General features: G+C 35.4%; 1 protein-coding gene across 6 annotated transcripts in view; it reads right to left on the bottom strand.

The window, feature by feature from the left end:
• The window catches only part of PTBP2 (polypyrimidine tract binding protein 2), a 61,169-nt gene that overhangs the window by 6,987 nt on the left and 37,786 nt on the right, over positions 1-16,396 (bottom strand). For all 6 annotated transcript variants that reach the window (XM_058659439.1, XM_004582026.4, XM_004582027.4 and 3 more), the window contains exons 6-8: positions 15,133-15,297; positions 14,931-15,041; positions 10,020-10,215 (exon numbers count right to left, since the gene is read on the bottom strand). In XM_058659439.1, the coding sequence (XP_058515422.1) occupies positions 10,020-10,215; positions 14,931-15,041; positions 15,133-15,297 (472 nt within the window). The remainder of the gene's footprint in view (positions 1-10,019; positions 10,216-14,930; positions 15,042-15,132; positions 15,298-16,396) is intronic.

The raw sequence follows: 16,396 nt of genomic DNA, 5'->3' as shown, positions 1-16,396 counted from the left end.
ATACTGCATAGCTATTTTATTCTAGTATTTTCCTGTCCTAGTTTCTAGTCTTATTACCCTGTTAATCTTAAGTTACCATATCTTCAATAACAATTTATGTGCAGAGAATTCTTTTATCTCAGTATCCTCTATCCATTCAATTACCAATGATCTTAGGTTTCACCCCATTAATTTTACATATTATCTTACTTCAGTAAGAATTTGCTAAATAAATGAACTATAGTCTTCTATGTCTTCCTATGATAAAGGAACACACATACACAATCTAAATGAAGTAGACTTTACAACATACCTGGGTAGACCTGGCCCTTAGCACTTCTGTTCCATAAAGTTCAAACTTACTTCTTCTCTTGTCTTCTTGTGCATTTCACAAGGATTTCCTGTTACCTTTGGCTTTAGAGATCTTATTTTTTCAGTCAAGTTTTAGATGTTCTTAAAATTTATTCATTCATTCATTTGAAAGGCAGACTGATAACAGCAGACACACAGAGAGGAGGGCAAGACGGGACACAAGAGGCAGAGATCTATTCCAGTTGCCTTTCTGCTTATTCACCTCCAACAGAAGTAAAGAACGTGGGGCAACCTTCTAATGCCTTCTTCCCTGTCCTACTGGCAGAACAGCCAGGACTCGAACTGGCAGCATGCTGGAGTTAAACAATGGCTTAATCCACTATGTCACAATGCCAGCTCCTAAATTTTAGATGTTTATTTTATAGAAACCATGAGAGCGTCTCACTGGCAATATCAAGGTTTCACTAAAATTCATATGCTTATAATCTTAAAAAAAATCTTATTTAAAAAAAAATAAGTGAGGAGGATGGGGAGAAAAAGAGAAGCGGAGTAATGAAGTGGGGGGTGGGTATAGATAGGGATGGAGATAAAAGCAAGCTCTCCCATCATTAGTTCCTTCCAAAATGCTGGAACAGCCAGGGTCACATCAGCAACTGGGAGCCCAAAACTTAATCCAAGTCTTTCGTGCCATTAGCAGGAACCCAATTACTTGAGTCTTTAGCACTGTTTCACAGGCCTGCATTAGCAGGAAACTGTTCAACAGTAGGAAGTATCAAATCCAAAAGCCCTATGATACACATCCACCCCAAGATTCACAATTAAATTCAGTAGGACTTCCACAATTTTTTCCTCCCATCTCTTACTAAATTCAATCCTGTATTTCTTCTGATTCTTCCAGAAATGAAGATAGCACTCGTGCTCTGTTACACTCTTTGCTCTGCCTGTTTTCCTTATAGCCAGCCAGAGCAGGGGTTCTTGTCCTACTTTTTTAAACTGCGTATTTTGGTCTTGAAATATATTCACCACACGCAAAGGAACTTAGAATAATGAAAAATATCAACATATCCATCATTCAGATTTGATAAGCATCACTTCAAGGTCAATCATGTTTCATTCCATTCACACATAATTCTAAAAAGGAAATTCTCACGTCTATTTGGCACAGTGATCTTCAGTTCCTTGTTCATTATAGCAGTGTGAATATTTTCTTTTTAACTACTCTACTGCATTACCAACTTCACTATGTAAAACTCTACAGTTCTCCTAACTGGTGAGGGTAACTCTAGCTAACATTCAATGACTTGCCTGCATTTGTTGCCAAGTCAGGTATAAGACACATCACTACTTTCTAGAAGTATACTAACACAGTAGTTTCTTCCATACTCTGGAAACAGTTCTACACTTTCAAAAGACAATATTCTTCAGCATTTTTATATAGCTTTGACTAAAAACAAAAATATTCAACTGAACTTGATGACACAATTAGTAGCAGAGAGTAGGAAAAGCAACTTTTCTGAGAGGAAGAATAAAATAAAAACTACTGACTGCAATAATGTCAACATTAAACAAACTTCAAAATTGAAAAAGTTCGAAAAGTACAAAATTCCTTTTGTACAACAAGCCTTAAAAATCCCATCACAAGATATTTGACCACATTTAAATTCCAAGTTTAAATTTGGTCTAATGTTTACTTCTAACAAGCAACAACTCGGGGAAAAAAATCTTTTCCAGAAAAACTGAATTAAAGTTAATCTCAAAAATCCCCCAATTCCTAACATTTTTTTAAACATCTCGACCTTCACCACCATCCCCTCTTTATTAGATGTCATGTATATCTTTTAACTAGAATCATCTTTAATTTTGTATTTCACAGTAAAATAATCCTAAAAGCTTTTGGTTTTGATTCCTCTAAGCTACTGAGGATCACATCACAAAGAGCTTTTGTTTGAGTTCTAGGTATTGACATTTACATTGGAAATTAAAACAAGGCCATTTTAGAGCACCATATACAAGCACACAGAGCCTCCAGAGAACAGACACTTCATCACATGCTAACCAGAGTTTGTGAGAACATATACACAGTTGAGTATTGTCATAAAAACAGCGCTGATTTCGTAGATTCCTGGACTGGGTCACAGGAACTTCCAAGTATCTCTAGATAACATTGTAAACCAGTGGTATACACACTTGACATGTTCTTTGTACATACCCAGTGCCCACAAAACACTAAGGAATGTAAAACATATACTTACATCACAGAAAATGTTGCATTATGTGATATATAACTGATATATGCATGTTATAAATTATTTATACTTCCTAAGTCACCTATTACTCACTTTTCTCTGAAGACATCACAAAAGTTACTAGTTTACAATATTGAATTAGCAATCCACTTACATTCACTCTCTTTTTAAACATGCCAAGTCAAAAGTCTGTGACTCCATTTTTGAATAAACTTATTTACTATAAAACATATCTTGGGGTGGGTCTCTGACACAGTGCTTAAGTTGCCATGTTGAGAAACTTGAATACTACAACAGACTAGCCTGAGTTTAAATCTAGGTTGTCTCTAATTTCAGTTACTTGCTAATGAGCACCCAGTGAGGCAGTAGACAATGGGTTCTCTGGGTTGTTACTCACGTGGAAGACCTGCACTGAGCTCCAGGCTTCAATAGGGAGTAAGGCTGTGAGAAGATCCTACCATTGCTCTCTGCCTTCAAATCTAAGCACAAACACACACAGCTTACTATGCAAACATACAGTTAAACAATCCAAATGAGGTAGTGAGTAAAAAATTACAAGGTGGTAAAAAAAAATTTGAAAAAACTAATTAAAGGTACAACTGCTTTAAAATACATTTTTCTTAAAATCCAGGTTTATAATGGGAATGACTCTGCACACTTGTGTCACTTAGAACACCCAGTTGCATCACTGAAGAGTGGCCAGTGAGAATGAAGAGAATTAAAATGAATCTAAAAGGACAATGAGAAGTCTAGTTTAGAGAATTTCCAAGATTTTAAAAACTCACTATTCTTAATATATAATATTACACCTTAGTAAAATTTAGACTCAGTCATACACTGAGAAAAGCAACACCTCAAGTAGTAATATGCTTCTTTTCAGTGAGGCAAGTACATCCTGACCAAAGAGTAAAATGGAAGTGGAGAGGTGTTATTACTATTGTGTGAATGCCAATTCAGTCTCCTCGTTTCTCCATTTATTATCATTTATTATAGGCCTTTGTGCTACCAAGTCAGATGTCATACCAAAAAGTCCTTTTTCATGTTCATCAGCTGTAGTATGGAACAAGAATGCTTTAAGAGACAAAGGACAGTTACCATCTGTATCTAATGCTATTACCATGTATTTATTACCATGTATTTATTTACAAGAGCTGCAGAGGAGGAGAGACAGAGGGAGAGTTCCCTATTCAATGGTTCACTCTCCAGAAGGCCACACAGCCAAATCAGGCCTAAGCCAGGAGCAACTCCCAGATTTCTCACGTGGGTTAAGTAGAGGTGTAAGCACTTGGGCCATCTTTTGCTGCTTTTCCCAGAACATTAGCAGGAAGCTGGGGTACAAGTGGGACACCTGGGACATGAACCAGTGCCAATATGGGATGCTGGCATTGCAAGTAGTGGTTTTACCCGTTATTTCACAACACTGGCCCCAACATTAGCAGTGCATATTCTGCACCACTGTTTTCCCTCCTACGGTGATAGCATGGGAAAACTACTTATGCCGTCTCTATGCAGTTCTAAATCAGCATATAAAGTCAAAGTTTTACTGGACTTGGAAAAAAATCTATAGCATATTTTCAGTTTCTCTCATTGTAATCTTTCCTAAAACTTTACCCATCACATAAAACTATGGCTAGGTATAATCTAAAACTGTTGTCTACTGCAAGTAAAAACATAAAAGTTTTCGATTTTTTATGATGTACTAAACAATTCTGAAGAAGTACTCTGCATTGCATCGTTCTAACATTTAAATGTTCAGTCCTAACTTTAACACAAATTCACCACCATTCTTCGTGAACATAATGGGGAGTGAACCAGTGGATGGAAGACCACTCTTTCCCCCTCTTTTATCTCTGAAATTCTGACTTTGAAATATGTAAATAAATCCTTTTCAAAAAAATGAAGACAACAATGTGATTACAAAGGTATTATGAGGATTAATATTTGCATCCATCAGATATAAACTGTAGTATAGTCATGGAGATACAGTCTGCTAAACAACTCAGTAAGCGACTCTATCACTGTGTAAACACTATTTACACAAACATGAGATGCATGAGTGTGCTGCTGGTGTAACACTTTAGAAAAAACCATTCTTTTTCATAAGTAGAGGTACTCTACTATAATGACAAAAAGTACATAAAATATTTCAGCAAACACATGTTTTACTGCAATTATGTGAAGTATTATCTAATATAACCGTATTGGTACATTTTATACAACTGGTTTATAACATAACAGGTATACTCTGGCATTACCACGAGCACATGAGTAACTCAAAGTGTTACCAACTTACAACGGGTTCAGATTCAAAAGGTGACAGGAATTCTCCAATTCCTTTATGATTCAGGGACCATCGCTGTCCATGCAAGCAATCTAGGCCGACTAAAACATCATCATGCAGCATATGGTTGTGTTTGTAACGCACTTCCATAAAATCAAGGTCATGCACAATTCTATGCAATTCAACTAAGTTTCCAGTTATTCCTAGGGTAGAAACCTATTTTAAAGAAATCTTCCCAGGCATTTTAATAAGGAAGGCCGATTTTTTTATAGACACTAAAGTTGTAGTAAAAAAAAAAAACCTGACACTAACTTCCTTCATTATCAATGCCATAAATAAACTTTGCTTCTTAGGAAGTGGTAGAAACATTTACCTTTAAAGGCTTTTTCACACTGGGATTTCCATTTAATGGTCTATGTTGTTAGCAGTTAACTGAACGTAGCCTACTAATTAATGAAAACACCAATGATATTGTTATTCCTAAGCTATGGGGCTACCAAATGGTTCAGCAAAAACTGTGAAAATCTTAGAAATAGCATTCATACAGGGCCGGTGTTGTGGCACAGCAAGCCCAGCCCCCACCGTGTGATGCCAACCTCCCACAGTGGAGTGATGGCTTCAGCCGACTCGCAGCACTGCTGCAGCAGTGAGGATGGCGCAGCTCTGTCGGCGCCTGCCACCTATGCAGACCTGGACAGAACCTACGGCTCATGACTGGGACTTGCCCCCGTGAGTGAGCAAGCAGATGGGAGATATTCCTCTTTCCTTCCTCCCCTGCAGGACTTTCAAATAACTAAATAAACATCTTTAAAAAAAACAATCAAGGCACTAATCATCATCTACATGAGAAAACACACTGGTACTATTCTATTATCTCACTGCAACAATATAAATTTCCACTTCGTTAAACTTTGCAGCTTTCCTCTTCATTTGTCTATTCTGATGACTAATTTCACAAATATTTTTTTACTGCACACCTTACAGAAACACTTAAGAGAGTAAACAGAAAGACAACCCAAGAAAAAAACAAACTTGAAAAATGTTATTTTTTTCTCACAATGATCTGTAAGAGAGAAGTGATTTCTAACCTTTACTGATGCACCTGGTTCACAGCGCAGGCTGCTACTCTTGTTAATCCACTTTGCTACTAACATGCCTGGGAAGGCAGCAGATAATGGCTCAACTGTATCCCTTCCACCCACGTCGAATACCTGATGAAATTCCACGCGTGTCTGGCACACTGGAGGCACTGAGGGAATGATTCAGTAGATGGAAGAGCTGTCTGCCTCTCTCTGGGCTATCACCCAAATAACTAACTAAATCCTGAAAAGCATCTTTTGAGATAACAAAGTTTAATATGTGCTGGGTATGATAGTTATCAAGAAATCAACTTTAATAGTATGATGACTGCTAGTTTTAGACAGCCTAATATCTGAGATGACACACCCTGATATCAAAGATTTGCTTTAAAATACAACCAAAGAAAATCAGATAAAACAAGTGTGGACATCGTTGGTACAAGATACTGGGCTTGTGAAATTTACTGCTATACTATACAATAACTATACAGCAAATGGTTTCTGTTTTACCATGTGATTCATTTTTTCAAAGAAAAGCACAACATTCAGAAATCATGCCAAGAAGTATCTCAATTTTATGCATCACAAACAGAGAAAGGTTCTAACTAAACAATACATTGGCAGAATTATGCAAAGATAAATTTAAGTGTCATAAATAAAGTATTAAAAAGTACTGCTTAACGGCTTTCAAAAATTATGAAAACCTGCGAAAAAGCTAAAATTTAGAATACAGAATTACAAATTTTCCACAACAATAATTTCAGCTCCACGTTAAACCATCCTGAGATGTTTCAAGAAGAATGAAAGCCTGAAATCTACTTGCCAAGAATTTTCAGTTTGGGGTAGGACCAGGTGATTTCAACGTATAGCAAAAGTTTGAGAAACACTACTCAACAGTGGGTGCGTATTTATCCCTAAGAACAAATTTGTTATATCTGTTCATAGCATTACTATTTAAATACCAGCTTTCCTGTAGTTTGCTTTGCCATTTATCAAGATCACAGGAGAACAGCTATTACCTTATTTAATGTATAAAACTTAATAAAACTCCATCTCTGTCCTAATTTTTAAAATGTCAACATGATGAAAAAAATTACTTTTGGCAATTTTTCTAAAGGCAATCCATCCCTTGATAAACGAACTAAACATTTTAGCATGATGAAGTAATTATAATGGTTTCTCAATGTATTATCTCAAGGATATTTGATTACTGTATCCAAAATAAAACGTGTGACTGAGTCTGCCAGGCTTATGATTATGTATCTACATTATAAAATTTTAAGCTAATTATAAGGCATTCAGCCTCCCTTTTTGAATGAATCAGTTTCAAAGGCACTGTGATCCTAACAGTAAAAGAAAGTGAGAAACAATATTAGAGAATTACTATGCAAAGTAAATAATATATGTGTGTATATATATATATGTAAAATTGTAACCTTGAAACAATTAGGTTTGTTCATTTGGTCAAATACAAATAAAATTATAAAGTAACCCCTCCCTGCAAAATTCAGAAAATATTATATTTGATGTATTTGTATTCTTACAAAACCTACTAAAAATGCTTTTTAAAAAGTTGTTCTATCAACTGGATGTCACTGTGAACGATGTTGAGAGATAACTTAAGGCAAAACAGCAAAGGAATACTCAGGAAGATCTAAATTATCCAGACTAAGTGACTTGAGCTGAACTGAATTGAGATGCATTTTCTAAAAATACTTATCTAAAAATTGTCCAATTTAAAACGGGTGAATAAAATTGAGGCTCATTTCAAATATGAACAGCCCTATAAACATTTTAAATGAATTACTGTCATTTGATAATAGAGATAGCTAAAATAACCAAAGAATTTTAATATCAAACATTTAAAAACTCTCAATCATGTATTTCCCTAAAGAATTAATATCCTCTGGAATTAAATAATAATACTCAATGTTGGCTGGGGCAAAGGACACATTATAGCCCTTCTGACGCATTTTCTGTCTTCAGTTAATTCTAGTTTTAACTTAAAGAACTAATTTAAGGGTTATATAAAAGGGTGTTCCAATAAAAAGTACAAAATAATGCTAGGTCTCTGCTTTCAATTTATCTATATAGCCCATCAACATATAAATTCAGGTAAAATGACAACTGCAATAAAACATTAACAGAAAAACTTGCAAAGTGCTTAAGTAACTTTTTAAAAAAATTTACATAGAAAGAAGAAAACAAATACATCAAAGTGCATTTGATTATTTCTTAAGAATTACCAATACTTGGGAGTCTATTTGATTTTTAAAATTGTAGCTTACCTACTTGCATAAAGTGTTCGGAATAATTACATAGGAAGTCCAGTTTTAGCAAGATATGAAACAATTAAAGTAACAGAAGAGTCATTTAAGAAAGGAAAGTGAATTCACTATATTTTCAATAAACAATGTTTTCCTTATCAGGAAGAGAGCTAGAAACAAAAATGTTATATATACAGAATTGGAAAAAGATATTAGATCAATTCATTAAGAATAACTGGCTTTTAAAAGCAAAAATAAAGAACACTTAAGAATAAAGAATAAAATAAAAAGTGAGACATCAGATCCTAAGGATTCATGATCTTTCACAATGAAAGAACTGCTCTTTAAAAGTTTTTGCATGATCACAAGGAAAGCAGAAGGATTCTCTTCGGAAGAACTCATCTCTAACTATGCTGCCATGTATTTTATGTACATCCAGATAAGCAAACATAAATAGATCCTTCGGGTACAAAGAAATGACTATAATGGTACTATGTCTGTTGCTTAATGGGTAGTTACATTTAAATTCATCAACTCCTCTGAAGCTGTATGTAAAACCCAATGCAGTCAGCTATACCTTCCAAATGACTAAGAGAACACATAGGAACCCAGACATCATTGTTTGTTTCTTGATCTTCTCTTAATGAAGCTTAGTTATTCATAGAGCTAAGTGAAAGCATCATGTGTTACTCAGTATTGTCTTATTCTTGACTTTAAAAGCTATATACTAACAGTGTTACTAACTTTCAAGCTGAATTGAAGAAATTAAGGCTTACACACTAGGCCTACATGCAATATTCTGTCAAAGTATTAGCAATCTTAAGTATCTGTGCGAGTCATGATAAACAGCTACACCTTAGACTAGATGTACTAGAAAACAGAATCAAGAGTCGCCAGAATTCAAGTATCTCCTGCTTTTGCATTTTAGTCTCTCTGCATCTGTATCACACAATTATATAAGAACAGCATCACTGTTACACATACATGGTAAGTAAGGATTTCCAATAATGACTTCATCATGATACTTTCCTTAGGAATACAGTGTGTGAGAGCTAAGTTGCTTAACATCAGATCAGTCCTGGGTTACATATGAACAGAAATCCTGATCTATTAAGATAGAATTATAAATACAAAAAGAATTAGAAATAATCTGTGAAATACTTCAAATAAAAAGCTGTAAAATCCACCATAATTTTAAAACATTTATTTTACTTACAAAATGACATCTCCTGTTATACTTTCATCCTGATGCCAATACTTATCAGCTGTAAATTCTCTGCTGCTCTTTTAAGTGGCTCAAAACCACTGCAGAATAAGGTAACATAATTTTGACAAACATACATTGAGTAAACCTTGTAGAAAATTATTTCTAGCTTAAACTATATTGAGGAGGTCAATAAGTATGCTTCAAAACACTCATACCTACTTTCAATACATGTTTTGTCTCTTAACATTTCAGTTCCTTTACACTGTTAAATGAAAATACTCAAATTAGCTCCAAAGAATAAGCATAAATGTCTCATTGGACATGGACAATCTGACATGAGTTTGAAGCGTAAGTATTGCATTATAAATTCAACAATAACTGTTTAACGGTTTTCTTCTAAGAGTATAGTGTGAAAGAAAAGGTGAGGTGGTTTGAAAGGCACAAAATACATACAACTGTATTAAGAAGACTGTAAGTTTTTCTCCTTACAGTATTCTTATGACTTCTCACCTGAGAAACACAAATTGGAAATCTAACACCGTTTGTTAAAGTCCAAAGTGACGGACACGTTATACTTACTGAGACTTAATAGGCACCATCCCACCTGGCACAATGGAAGAAAAGCAATATAGACAATAAAAATCATACCTAAAAGGGAGGTTTCCTTGGCAAACGCTGCAGCAATCGCTGGGTCTAGTGCTGGTTGTCCATCCCCAGAGGGAAGATCAGGTCGGGTATAATCCCTACTTTTATCATTGTTGTATTTTACATTCAAATTCACAAGCTTGGAAAAATCAATCCTCAGGGTACAGCAAGCATTATAAATATTCTGACCATCTAGGGCCTGTAAAATTAAATTTAAAAATAGCAGTAATCTTAAATTACTAAAATTAAAAAAAAAAGACATCACGAATGTATCAGGGAAAAAGATTTAAAATTTGTAATTCTCTGCTACTGCAGTTTGCACCACACACAGCTTCCAAATACCTCATTCTTTGAACAGAAAACACTACCCAAATCTAAAATACAATCGTTTAACCATTCTTAATATTTTTAATTAAAAACACAAGGAGCTTAAAAAAAAACTTATGAAGGTCAATCTTAGCAAATACTAGTTCGAATCAAAGTCAAATATATACAAAAATGGCAGTATTAAAATGAGTCATTTTATAAGTTACTGTTTGACTACATATTGAATGAGGCTGCCTCAAAACAAATACATCATTAATGCGTTAATAGCAATTTCCATGAAATAGGCAAAATTTTTTTATCTTCCTTAACCAACAGTGTTCAACCTCAACCCAAACACCTCGATGAAATTATCAAATTCCAAATCATTATAAGAAAGTTCTGGAATAACAAAGTCAGGTCACCAATTAAAGACCAAACTCAACTAGGTCAGTTTCAGCATAGCTATACGCTATCTGAATTTCAGTTCATTAATCAGAAAGATAGAGGAAAATGGCAGCCATGCTTCCTCACAGGATAAGGAAGGAAGGACTGAGTAAGGATCACATATGTCACAGCACATTATAAACTATAGAAGATTATGTGGCTGTTATAATTATCTTATTTTCTGATTTGTACATAAATCACCAATTCTAGTACAGTTGGATAAAAGCTGAGACCTATAATCAATTTTTAAATAAATATACACATTTTGTATGGATAAAGCATCTCGATAATTGCTTAAGTATATTAAGTTTGCAAGTCATGAGCTGGCACTGTGGCACAACAGGTGAACACTCTGCCTGCAACACCAGCACCCTATGCATGTAATGTTTAGTGTCTTGGCTGCTCCATTTCCAATCCAGGGCACTGCCAATGGCCTGGGAAAGCAGTGGTAGATGCGCCACATGTTTGGGCCCCTGCCACCCTCACGGGAGACACGTCACACGCTGGCATTTATTCCTACGTGAAGATGCTGGACACTTTCACCACCTTACCGTCACTGATACCTTGGTTATACATTCATCAACTTCATGTGGATGAAGGTTCACTATTTTTTTTCATTGCTTCTTTTTTATCCCCATGATGGACCGACTGTACTTAAGGGGATGTATAATGGACGTGTAATGGAAATTAGTATGCTCATAGGTGGAAACAGAGAAGTATGTCCTCATGTGTGCAGTGCAAGGATGGATTCAACAATATGGGTAAAAATCTCCTACACTGTTGGGAGCATGATGGACTTGTGAAAATTCACAAAAGTCACCCACTGTAAGACTGGAGGGGAGAACATCATGGAGGGGGAAGACAGACCACAGTGCCTATTAGATGATGTCATAAAACAGTAAAAAAAAAAAAAGGACTAATTATAGTAAAGGACATAAACAGCAGAGGCTTACAAAGGGAAGCCTTTATAGCGGAGGGCATAGCACATAACAGGCTAAGTCAGCGTGGGGCACCTGAACTCCTCATCCGTGTGCTGATTTGAGTCCAATTACTCAGCTTCCAATCTAGATTTCTGATAATGTTCATCAGAGGTAGATGAAAAAAATGACTCAAATGTGAATTCCTGTCATCCCCGTAAGAGATCCAGATGTTGTTTCTGGCTCCAAATCAGGCCTGGCCCAGCCCTGGACAGTTGCAGGCACTGGAGAAATTAACCAGCAAATGAAGTATCTCTTGCCAACATTCTCCATCATTTGTCTTGTAATAAGAAAATGTTACTAAAGGGGCCAGCACTGTGGTGTACCGAGTTAAGGAACTGCCCTGCAGTACCAGCATTCCATCAGGGCACTGGTTTGTGTCCTGGCTGTTCCACTCCCAATCCAGCTCCATGCTAATGTGTATGGAAAAGGAGTAGAAGAGGGCCCAGTGCTGGGCACCCTTCACTCCAGTGGGAGCCATAAAGAGGCTCCCAGCTTTAGTGTGATCCAGCCCTCATTGCTGTGACCATCTGGGCAGTGAACCACTGGATCAAACATCTCTGTGTCCTGGCAACGGTGTGTAGCAAGTAAGTAAAATAAAAAGTAAAGACTCATAATAAGAGGAAGATCAGGTGACAAATGGAAAAATATTTAGAGTTACCTGCAGAGATGAGCAAGAACTGGAGTTGAAGGTTCATTTACAGTGAATGGGGTTTAAACAGCAGACTATTAATCTTTTAAATGCTACTGCAATACCAACCACTGTAATAATATAAGGGAAATGGTAGAAGGGGAAACTGAGGAAAGAGGGAAGGGGCAGGGGAATCCCTGTACCTACAAAAATGTATCATGGAAAACAGATATAACTTAAAAAATAGATGAGGCTCACAAATGCCCGAAATACTGGTTATAAGCAGTCCATAGGGAGAAAATTTTGAGAGATATAACGCACCAGCAAATCTCATAAGAGATAGGAGAGGATGGAATACAGTCTTAATGAAGTATCTATGCTTTCTATTAGAAGAGAAAGGACCTATGGCTATTGGCAGATTTTACAAGAAAAACAAGTGAGCCGAGACCATAAAAGAGAAAAATTCAACATGATAAAGCCACATGAAAAACAGAACATGCTGACTAAAGAAACATGAAATTGCTCAATTACATTAGAAGGCTTATTTTTAGAAGGTGTTCACGAATTTAAGTTAAATTTATATTATGTAACATTCACTGAACATCCCAGATAACGGGGTTCACTGAAAGTGCATATTTTACCGAAGAGTCCAATATAAGACAAAGCAAACAAGCTGAAGAGGTGAAAAAAGTGAACTAGAGTTTAGGTAGCAGAATAAATCTAATAAAGCTACAGTGGGCCAGTGTTGTGATACAAGGGTACTGTCACCCGTGATGTTTACCTCCCAAACAGGAGGGACAGTTCCCATTCCAGCAGCACTTCTTCCAACCCAACACCATGCTACCGTGCCAGGCTTAAGCACTTGCGCTCCTACCACCCACCTGGGAGACCAAGATGAAGCTGCCAGCTGTAGCCTACCCAGACCAAAACTGTTGTGACCATTTGGTGAGTAAACCAAAGAGACGTAGGCTATCTCTGTCTCTCTTCCCTCTTTTGTGTTCCTCTGCTTTGCAAACAAATAAACCTTTCTCTTTTTCCCTTAAATTATCCACACTTACTAGAATAAAAATTTCAGATCTCTGAAAGGAAGACCTGAGTAGATATTCAAAAACACCTAGAGCCTGTTTAGTTGTGCATAGAAGACTAAATGGAAATTTCAGATAGTTAACACAAATGAGGTAGTTTTAATGAATCTAAACATAATTATAAATCATTTTCAGAAAAGATACATAAACTATTTTCCCCAAAAGGACTATAACTCAAATCAAGGATAGTTCTGAATCACATTTCATTTTATTGTTCCTTCACAAAATACTTCTCCTTTGGAACAAAAATCCAAGGAAAACATCCCACATCAAGAAAAATGTATAGTATCTAAATATTTCAAGTGATGAAAAATCTGTCATTGTCCCAAAGATAAAACTGAAGACTACTTTGGTTTTGGTAATATAATAAATTATCCAAATTTTTTAAAGTTAAAGGCTGAGGCCTTTGAAAAAAGTATTTTTTGAGAAACATAGAATTGCAGTACTTAGCCTTACATTAGAGTGTGAGTCTGAGAATCACCAAGTAGCATGATACTGGAAAAAGACTATCTGAAAGTCAACTGAAAAAAGTCTACCTTAGACACTGCATTATGGTCGTTTGTTTAATTGTTAGAAGTATCCCCTTGCAACAACAAATCAGTAGTGATCAGAAAAAGTTAAGTTAGACCACTTGTTAAACTTTAACAATTAAGCTATTACTGTAACAGCCTTTGTGCTACCCAATTTTTTTTTTTGCCAGCAAAATCAAATTTTGAGGATGAAAATGCAATAAGCAAAAAAAAAAGCTCTAATCTTGATCTGGAGGAAGCAGTGAAGTATTGTAGGACAGAATTCACTTGAAGAATAAAAGGAAGAAAAAGGTAAGAAAGGGTTAAAGACAATTGGTTGAATAGTTTCAGCTTAATAGTTTAGTAATAAGTTTATGATGGCTCAACAATGGAGTAATAATGAAGCAATACAACAAGAAAACCTGGAGATGGAAAAGGTAAATGCAAGACATATAAACAAAACGTCAAAGAACACCCACAGCAAACAAGAACCAGCATGAGAAGAATGAAATGTATACCATGCACATTCCACATTAAAAAAAAAAACCCTTAAGAATATGGTTTAAATAAGCTCAGAGCCTGGCACAACATTTGAGCCATACATACACTGACATTTTAACCAAACTATCTAAAAAAAGTTACTTCACAACTCCCAGCAGAAACAAAACCCTACTAATATCTTGACACTTTAAAATGCCACCTATGTATACATGAACAACAGTACTACTTTCTCAAGAGTACAAAACTTTTACACCTCAATAGACAAAATTAAAAAATAACCAAAGTCTACATAATTGTTTCGATTTTTCTTAAAAATTAACATACTTAGGACAAATAAAATTTCCTGAAACTATCGTAACATCAATTTTTATCATTTATAATGTTACATGGTACTACCTTGCTACAACACAATTACTGATTTGATTTTACCGACACCACCGTAACAGAAGCTCTAGACTTACCAGCTTTGCTTGTTGAGCATTGACTGGATCACCATACTGCAGCAAAGCTTGAAACTGGTTATTCTTTGTAAATGTGATTATCTTCAATACAGCACCAAACTTAGAAAATATCTGTTAATATATTAACACCAAATCATTATTTATCTACTTTATTATTATATTTTGAAGTTGTAGGTAAGTATTTAAATTAAACCAAACTTACTTGGTGAAGAACATCAAGTGTTACAGGGTAATACATATTGTCAATAATTATTCTGAGCACTGGACTCTGGGCTGGAGTCACTGCACTCTCACTGACTGTGGCACCACTAAGTGGAGTATTTGCTGTCTGAACAGCAGTCACAGCTTGAAGAACTGCTTGAGCACGCTGGAAATAAAAACATGCAGAATTTAGAAACAACTACTATCTTCACCTATATTTTGTAATATCTTACACTGTTACTTCATTTTCTCCTCAAAACTTACATAGAATAACACTAACTCAATAAATACAAACCTTTGAGTGTTCACCATGACCTAATAACTGTCTTTAGAAAAATGAAATATTCTATGTATTCTGAAATATTTTTAATTCAACTAGGATGTAGTTTGCAGGATCTGTATTTATGCAGAAAAATGTTTTTTTTTTTTTTTTAAAGAAATGGATGTATTTATTTGAAAAGCAGTATTACAGAAAACATGCAGAGGAAGGGATCCTCTATCCACGTGTTCACACCCAAACGGCCACAAAATGCCCAGGGCAGGGTCAGTATTGTAGCTCAGCAAGTCAGGGCTTAGAATGCTGGTATTCCATATCAGACTGCCGACTGAAGTCCCAAAAGCTCTGCTTTTGATCTTACTCCCTGCTAATCCACCTGGGAAATGTAATACAAGATGTCCAAAATACTTAGGCCCTCTGCAGCCTATAGGACACTCAGTCTCACACCCTAGTTGCTGTAACCACTGGAGACTGAATAAGCAGCATGAAGATCTGTAATCGCTTCCTGTCACTGTTTTTCAAAAAAACCAAAAAAAAGCACCGAATCTTGAAAACAAACAAAAAACCATCTAGAAGACATAAAATATTAATATCCCAAATGAGGCAACTATTGGTTTATCATCCTCAAACTTGTTTCCAATACATTAAAAAAAAACACCAAGAACAGAAACTAGTACTACAAAACCAGTTTTTAGGAACATCTACACATTATATATAGAATATTCTCATATAGTTTTTGGCACCTCACATACTACCAACTATAAAACAGATTATTATTTTACTTATGTCTAGTAATATAGTGAACCATTCTAAGATGTATCTTGAGTTCTAAGGTTTTTAACATGAAACATACAATATTTTTTGGAAATCTGTCAAATGACAGGTTAAAGGTTCCAAAAGTGTCTTTATAACTATTATGCCTCTCTCACAATTATGACAGATTCTGACAAGAAAATAATTTGCACTTTTTCTGAAGTTAAAGCTATAA

This window comes from Ochotona princeps, chromosome 2, assembly GCF_030435755.1.
Source record: "Ochotona princeps isolate mOchPri1 chromosome 2, mOchPri1.hap1, whole genome shotgun sequence".
NCBI lineage: Eukaryota > Metazoa > Chordata > Mammalia > Lagomorpha > Ochotonidae > Ochotona > Ochotona princeps.
This window is presented reverse-complemented; position numbering and strand designations above follow the sequence as displayed.